The sequence below is a fragment of the Bidens hawaiensis genome, unplaced genomic scaffold (assembly GCF_021521415.1).
Source record: "Bidens hawaiensis isolate Kalapana, Puna unplaced genomic scaffold, B.hawaiensis_p1.1 tig00009659_1, whole genome shotgun sequence".
NCBI lineage: Eukaryota > Viridiplantae > Streptophyta > Magnoliopsida > Asterales > Asteraceae > Bidens > Bidens hawaiensis.
Window position 1 is genome coordinate 237445 of NW_027491724.1, and position 8518 is coordinate 245962.

General features: G+C 38.3%; 1 protein-coding gene across 1 annotated transcript; it reads right to left on the bottom strand.

The window, feature by feature from the left end:
• Positions 1-968: 968 nt before the first annotated feature.
• LOC143533249 (uncharacterized) lies at positions 969-3414 on the bottom strand. Its single transcript, XM_077028088.1, has 3 exons — positions 3238-3414; positions 3064-3157; positions 969-2512 (listed from the first exon to the last, which is right to left on the bottom strand). Exons 1-3 carry the CDS (start codon positions 3412-3414, stop codon positions 969-971), a joined length of 1815 nt encoding a protein of 604 aa, XP_076884203.1.
• Between the last annotated feature and the right edge of the window lie 5104 nt (positions 3415-8518).

The following is an 8518-nucleotide window of genomic DNA, read 5'->3' on the forward strand; positions in this document are numbered from 1 at the left end:
CAAATAATAAATATTATTAATAATATTTATAACAAATAATAATAATTATTATAATAAAAATATTAATAATAACAATAAATACTAATAATAAATATTATTAATAATATTTATAACAAATAATAATAATTATTATAATAAAAATATTAAATAATAATAATTATTATAATAAAAATATTAATAATAATAATAAATACTAGTAATAAATATTGATAATAAAATTTATAATAATATTAATATTAATAATATTATTATTATTAAAAATAAACAGAAAAAAAAATTATATCAGACGCGACGTATAGAGCTATACGCCGCGTCTGACAGTCCAGGCAAACCGACGGCCGGACTCCGACCGACAATTTTATCCATCCAAACAATATAATCAACATCATCACATCATCAACAACACATATTAATCATCATGTTAACCTAATTATCATCACTAATATAATATTAAAAAATTACCTCCATATCGGGTCGGTGTCGGTGTCGGTGTCGGTGTCGGTGTCGGGTGAATCTCGTCGGCTCGTTTGGTATTTCGGTCGCCGTTCGATATAGGCTCGTGTGTGGATGCTCGGTCGTTTGCGCGGGAGTTTTGAAATTTGAAAGTGCGCGTCTGAGCAGGCGTCTACTGATAATATGGGGTCCTAGACGCCACGTATAGGTCTATACGTGGCGTCTTAGGCCTAAGTCTGGTAGCTGAGCAGACGTCTGCTGATATAAGGGGTCCTAGACGCCACGTATAGTCCTATACATGGCGTCTTAGGCCTATTATTTTTATTTAATTATCATTATTTATTAGTATTTATTATTTATTAGTTATTAATATTAATTTGTTATTTAGTTATTATTATTTATTATTATTATTATTATTATTTAGTTATTAATATTAGTTTGTTATTTAATTATTGTTATTTATTATTTATTATTATTATTATTATAGACTTTTTCGTCCATTGATACTATGTCTTCTATAAGCTGTCTAGATCTACGTTAGAGGATTCCTTTCGCCAACCCTGGCGTATGTCTTCGTACTCCTTCAAACGTTGTCCGAACCGTGTTTTCCATTCGAGTGCCGCCGGTACGGCGCTTCTTTCCCAATTAGGGTTTGGCCTAGGCATTAGGAAATCCCCTACCAGGTTTATATATATCCAGTGATCACCTCCCCAGTTAGCGATGCCTATAACCTGTGGATCCGGAACCAAGTCAGGACCGATTCTCAATGGGAAGTAAGATTCGGTTTGATTGCCAACTAGGTTGACTAACACACACGCGTATGTCTGAGCAGCCACGTGCCCGTGACCGGGTAAGCTGAACCAACGACTCGGCGGCGCCGGTTTGACCGTGTTGTAGTACGGAATGCTGGAATGAACCCAGCCGTACAATCTGTCATCCTCTTTGTTGAACATCGCCCTCCACCACCCTTCGTTCGTTTCCAGCTCGTTCTGCATCGCCCGCCTAATATCCGACCAAACTTTCTCATGTATCCCCAAACCCACTGCAATTGATTGAAAACCGCAGTTACCGTCTGGGCATACGTTTTTGATGTCTGCGACGAACGGATGGGCCCAGCTAGGAATGACTCTCCTAAACGTTTCTATCGTCGGTACTTGCGCAGGCGAAACTATCAAAGGAAACCCGAGGTGAGCTCCCGTAGGTCGTCCACGAGGAGTTTTAAACCGCGACGCTGACTGGGACAATGAACGATTCAGCGAGGATGGGGTGGGGTTTTCTTGGCTGGGCCCCTGTGACGAGGATGGGTTGTAGGAGCTATGTCTGGGGAGATCTGGAGCGGGGGTGTATGCGCTGTGCCTTGGGGGGTCTGGTTTTTTGGGACGCCCCCGAGGATCCTCTCTTTTTTCTGGCTCCTTCTTTTTAGATCTCCCTGGAATAGCAGACAAGAGCCTGGCGAAAAAACTTTTCTTTTGATTAGGGTCATCTATGGACGATAGCGTATCTATGATGTCCCGTAGACTTGCTGCGTAGTCTGGCTCTTCGTTCGGCGGACAGGCTGGATCAAAATTAAGCCTCTTCCAGAACGGGTCAACATCCTCTATTGGGATACACGTGTCGTTAACTATGTATCCCTCAATCCGACAGGCACATGGCAGCCCCGAAGACGAATACAAATGATGGTCGCATGAAGCGTCGCCGTCACGCATCTTGTGTATCAACCCATACTCGTTCACAAGTAGACCCAGAGCGTGAATCGACACCCTGTTTATTAGCTTCTTCAACCAGACGTGCTGTCGATGTCCTTCCATGACCTTCGAGCGGGAGGCTTCAAAAGATTTACCGATTTCTTTCATCTGCGAGTTGACCATTTTAAGGATTTGTCTGGCAATTGTGTCGAGCAAGTTGTTGCTTCCATTGAGGTACCTCTTCAGATTTGCGTGCTGGCTCTCAACTCGGTTCGTCGTAGTTTCACCGTAGTTTCGGCATTCGTCGATCCAGCAGGCTACAAACTTGTATTTGTATGGATCCAGCCAGCTCTTGCGAATGTATTGCCAGACCTCTGAAAAATAAAAGGAAACGTTATTAACACGTATGTTTAGACTATTAAAAACTGTCAGGTGATACGAAGGACTCACCGGCTCTATCGTCCCGTATCAAATGACGCTCCATGTTTAGGCGACGGTGGTCGTATACCTGAATCGTCGGCTACTGATACAGGATCTTCCACTAGTACGCAAAGTCCGTCCCCATTTCCGTGCTATATAGGCCCTTAAATTTTCTCCTTATATTCTTGGATATGTGCCACCTGCATAAATTTTTGGTGGCATTAGGGAAGACCGCGTCGCATGCGTTCATGAAAGCCTGGTCCGCATCAGTCAGGATCACGCGTGACTCCATGCAGTCGTAGAGCATTTGTTTTAAGTTTCTCCAGAGCCCAGCCGAAGTTCCTCTGCCGTTCCCTGATCACAAACGCGGCGGCGATACAAAACGACTGTGATGTCGAGGTCACACCGATAAACTGAACCAACGGCCAGTCGTACATGTTGGTGTTGTACGTCGTGTCAACCATCAGCACCTCGGGGAACGCACGCTATATCTTATGCGACTTACTATGACAGAAGAAAATTTCCTCCGTCCTGTCGTCGGTATCACTCTCCCGGGTATAGAACGTGAAACCGTTGCCTGCGAGAAAGTTTTCCAGCGCCTGCATTGGATGAAATAAAAATTTGCTAAATATTACAAGCACGACAAGTACACATTTAAACTACAAGTGTTTTGAACTACCTTCATAGGGGTGTCTCCTAGTAGCCCATCTCTCCTAATCTTGGCGGTGTGGTTGTATATATATTTTAATGCAGGTTGCACACCGGGAAACTTTTCGCGGAGGGCTGCTTCGATTTCTTGCGGCTTCACGTCGACCCTGTGTAAACTCTCAACCATATCCAGCTGGTCGGTGTTCATTTTTCTAAAAGACGCACACCCCTCCTCGAATTCAATGGGATCGTGGTTGTGAGTCTCGTTTACCAGTTGAACCCTCCAACATGCACCCCTCGAGTCGTACCTGCCCAGGATTTTAAACGGACAGCATTTTTTGATGCTGCCGGTACGTCTCACCGTCGCCTTTATTTTGGGTTCGCCTCCACGATTGCATGCAAGGTCCACGGCGTTTTTCCTTGACCGCTGGACCACAACAACAAACCCATGCTCTTGTCCTCTAACTTTTACCCATTTCTCTAGCTCCTCACGGCTCTCAAAAATCTGAAACAGTTTTACGCTAATTCTTAAGCCGTTTATTAAATAACATACAAACAAATAATATTAACTTAAACAAAACACACGGTGTCTTACAGCATCTGTTTTATACGAAACCTTCACATCGCGTATGTAGTCGTCATCGTACCCATCTTCGTTATTTAGGTTTGGCCCGGCATAATCATTTCGCCCGTGGTGCGATGAAGACTCGGTTCCATAAAACGGATCATTTGCTACTGGTGGCTGGTACGATGACGTAGCCTGACCTTCGTAATCCGACTAGGCGACAGATGACGGGTACGAAAGCTGTTTACCGTACTCCGACACGAAGTACTCCTACCATACATAAATTAGAAATTCAAACAACAGTGCAAGTGGTAATAATTAATAATAATAATAATACATATAATAAAATAAAACATAATATTTTAATAATAAATAAGAATATTAAAATAATAATAAGATAACCGTATATTTACAAAAAGACTGTATAACAAAACCTGGTTCAAGTTTGGCAAGCCCGGCGAGCCAGTGTTACCATAAAACTGCTCGGGCTGGGTATCATACCCGACATACTCATAACAAAACGTAATGCAGCATGTGTTAGTAAAAAAAACTACCAAATTCATACTAAATAAATATATGACGAAACCTGGTTCAAGTCGGGTAACCACGATGTGCCAGGCTGATCGTTAGCAGCGTAACCTGGGTCCTCCTCTGGAAATAAATGGTTAAACCAAGACATTCTAGGTATATATAGTACAAATGTTGTATTGTTTTTCATTGAACGACGAAACATAGTGTCCAACATTTATAATAAAGAAAGGAAAGGAGGGAAAGGAGGGGAGCCGGCCTCCAATAATTCAGCAACATCAAGACGCCACGTATAAACCTATACGTGGCGTCTAAGGTACGAGTTGACAACCTAGCCCAGCCTTTGCAGGGCAAGTTGTAATCCAGCTAAGACGCCGCGTATAGGCCTATACGTGGCGTCTTAGTCATAAAAAGACGCCGCGGATAGGTCTATACGCGGCCGATAGGGGAGTTTTTCTAGAAAAACCCACCCGCTTGTCTTGTTATGTTTTTTTTTTCTTTTCTTTTCTTTTTTCTTTTTTTTGTTATTTATAATAATTATTATTAATATTATTTTAATTATGAATAATATATTATTATTCACAATTCGGCAAAGCGTGTTCGGTAGCAGGCCTTATATGGGAAAATTGACATTGCAAAACGACCCTTCAATTTATTGGCTGCTATCGTTATGGACATCTTGAATCAATTACGGTGATTACCTTGGGAAAAACTGACAGTGCCAAACGAACCCTTTCTTGGATGCTCTCGGTATCGGCACCTCAAATCCGCCTCTTCGATATCTTCAAACTCCAACGCTCTTAACCTTCGGCCACCACCGGAAACCGTAGTTGTGTTCACTCAAACACATATCAGTCGTCACTAAGCTTAAGCTTAGGCTTGTTATTAGTTTTATTTTTAGTTATGGGTATTCTAAGTTGGTCATGTTGCGTATATTAAAGAATTATCGGCTTTTATATATACGTATACATATATAGTAGATGTGCGTTTTAAGAATTCATTGCGTCGAGATAACCAGCACCAAATCGAGATGCTAGTTTGATGAGTTTCAATCTCTCGGATCCGTGGTATACGTTAACGGCAGCGAGAACGTGAGCCCATATTTTGGACAGATAAGTGGAAATTCGGTCATTGCTCCAGCTCAACGAGCACCAGACTGAGATATTAGCCGGGACATACCTGAACCGGTTGACACGTATGCTGACATGGATTTAGGCTCCGTGCTGGCGCTGATATTAACACGTTTACATAATACACAATGAAAGCACAAACTCAAACAACAATCCATACAATAGCAATTCTCTTCAACGACCAGTCAAACAAGAAGAAGAGAAAAATAACAAAGACAATTGCTATTGTATGGATTGTTGTTTGAGTTTGTGCTTTCATTGTGTATTATGCAAACGTGTCAACAAATGCTGTAAACATATGTGTTAATATCCGGGTCAGCACCAAACCTAAACCCACGTTTGCATACGTGTCAACCGGTTCAGCTAAGTGCGAACTAATATCTCAATCTAGTGCTCGTTATGTTGGAGCAATGACCGAATTTTCACCTATCTGTCCAAAGTAGGGGCTCCTGTTCTCGCTGCCGTTAGCGGATACCGCGGATCCGAGAGATTCAAACTCATCAAACTAGCGTCTCAATCTGGTTCTGGTTATCTCGACGTAATGAATTCTTATACCGCACATCTACTATATATATACACGTATATATAAAAGCCGATAATTCTTTAATATACGCAACATGAACAACTTAGAATACCCCCAACTAAAAATAAAACTAATAACAAGCCTAAGCTTAAGCTTAGTGACGACTGATATGTGTTCGAGTGAACACAACTACGGTTGTCAGTGGTGACCAGCGGTCAAGACCGTTGGAGTTCGAAGAAATCGAAGAGCCAGATTTGAGATGTCGATAACGAAAGCAGCCAAGAAATTGAAAGTTCGTTTGGAAATGCCAGTTTTCCTAAGTAAGCCACTGTAACTGATTGAAGATGCCCATAACGAAAGCAGCCAATAATTTAAAAGTTCGTTTCCCACTATCAATTTTCCCAAATAAGTCTTGCTACTAAACGCCCTTTATCGAATTTCTAATAATAATATGTTATTGATAATTGAATATTACTAATATTAATAATAATCATAAATAACATTAATAATAACAAAAGAAAAGAAAAGAAATAAAAAAAGGAAAAAAAAACCATAATAAGACAACACTGGTGGGCTTTTCTATAAAAACTCACTAACATAAATATAACATAATATAATATAATAATATAATAATATTATTATATTATATTATATTATACAATACGCTATACAAACGTACCTCCGAATGTCTTGCGTCGCCGCCTAACCTCGACATCTGACTCTCTGGCGTACATCAGGTACCTAATAATAATAATATTTTAGTACTAATAATAATTCGAAACTAAATGCTTTAATACTAATAATTATATGTTTAGAATAAAAATAATAATAATATAATAATTAATAGTATTTTACTATAATATTTTAATAATAATAAAAATATAATAATTTATATTTAAATAGTATTTAAATATTATTATTTTAATAATAATACTATTTTAATAAATACAATAATAGTATTTTATTTTACTAACAATAATATTTTCATAACAACAATATCTTAATAATAATATTAATATTTTAATAGTAATAATATAATAAAAATTTTAGCGCTAACGGTAACAATACGGAAAATCTATTTTAAGTTTAGGAGGCCTGGCGAACTAAGGTTACCGTCAAACGGTCGGTGCCTAGACAAATTTCTAAAGTAAACCATTCACCAAATCTCTTTCCTAACATCTACAACTATGTCCTAACATGTAAAAAATAAAGATAAAACGAAACCTGGTTTAACTCCGACTGACCGTTAGCGCCGTCCGGCATCTCCTCGTCCGACTCCGGAAACATACATGGTTCAACTCCGACTGACCGTTACCTGTCCGGCATCTCCTCGTCCGACTCCGAAAACATATATGGTTGTTGGTGTTGATTAAATGAAGAGGGTGAGGGTTAAGAAAAAAAAAATAAAGGAAAAAGAAGAAATGGTAGAGAAGGAGGGGAGGGAGCCGGGCTTCAAAAATATACAACACCCTAGGCGCCGCGTATAGGGCTATACGCGGCGCCTAGCCCGTACGATCCGACAACCCTATGACAGGCTAGGCTAGGACGTCAAATCGTACCCTAAAACGCCGCGTATAGGCCTATACGCGGCGCCTAGGGTGGTGTCCCTAGCAGGACCCATATATATAGGGTAATGTTAAAATGAAAACCCACTTGAGTTGTGAAAACCCGTGAAAAATCTATGTAACATCGTTTTTTTTTGTTACATGTAATATATGTTGTAACATTTAATACAAAACATTGAAAAATTAAAAAAAAAATGTTTTGCCATTTTTTAATATTTTTTTACTAATTTTTATATATGTTTTCAGGTGAGAGAAAAAGTTATATTTATATTTACATTTTTTATTCACTTTAATTGTGGACCATAAGATTTAAACATTAATTAAAAACATGTGATTGAGAATGAGTTTCTACAGTTTTCACAACTCAAATGGGTTTTTATTTTATATATATATATATATATATATATATATATATATATATATATATATTACAACAACAGATGAATAAATTATATATATATAGATGATAAGCAACTTATTATTAAACATAATAATAAAACAAACCCACACATTCTAACCTTGAAAGAAACCCTCCGATCTCCGGTTGGTGATGATGATGGCGATGATGATGAAGAGGATGATGATGATGATGATGATGATGATCCATTCTCTAAGTGAATATCAAATTAGTTTCACGGACCTACTTCCATCACTTTATCAGTAAAGTTTATAATAATAATAATGATAATAATAATAATAAGAATTCGGTTCCAATTACGCAATTTTAGTATTGTTTTTTAATTTATTGTAAGTGGTAGTACATTTTTCTAACCCCGTTTATTTTTTCCATCGAGTCAAGGGCAAATTGGTAATTTTGATTATTTTATTTATTTATTTTTTTTGAGCTAAGTGTCATTTCCGTACCTGTGGTTTGTTCAATTATGCTGCTTTAGTACCTTTTTTTGAATTTATTGTAACTGGATACTTTGATTACTTTTGAATAGATAGATAAACCAAAAGAAACATTACCTATTACATGTTATAATTAAAAGGTAACTAAA

Bases quoted from the DNA above. Each gene is read 5' to 3' on its own strand.
- LOC143533249 (XM_077028088.1), bottom strand. From the start codon at position 3,414: ATGAACACCGACCAGCTGGATATGGTTGAGAGTTTACACAGGGTCGAC. The intron at 3,158-3,237 runs GTAGTTCAAAAC...CATCCAATGCAG, and splicing joins TAGGAGACACCCCTATGAAG to GCGCTGGAAAACTTTCTCGC. The intron at 2,513-3,063 runs GTAAGTCGCATA...TTTATTTTTCAG, and splicing joins GGAAATTTTCTTCTGTCATA to AGGTCTGGCAATACATTCGC.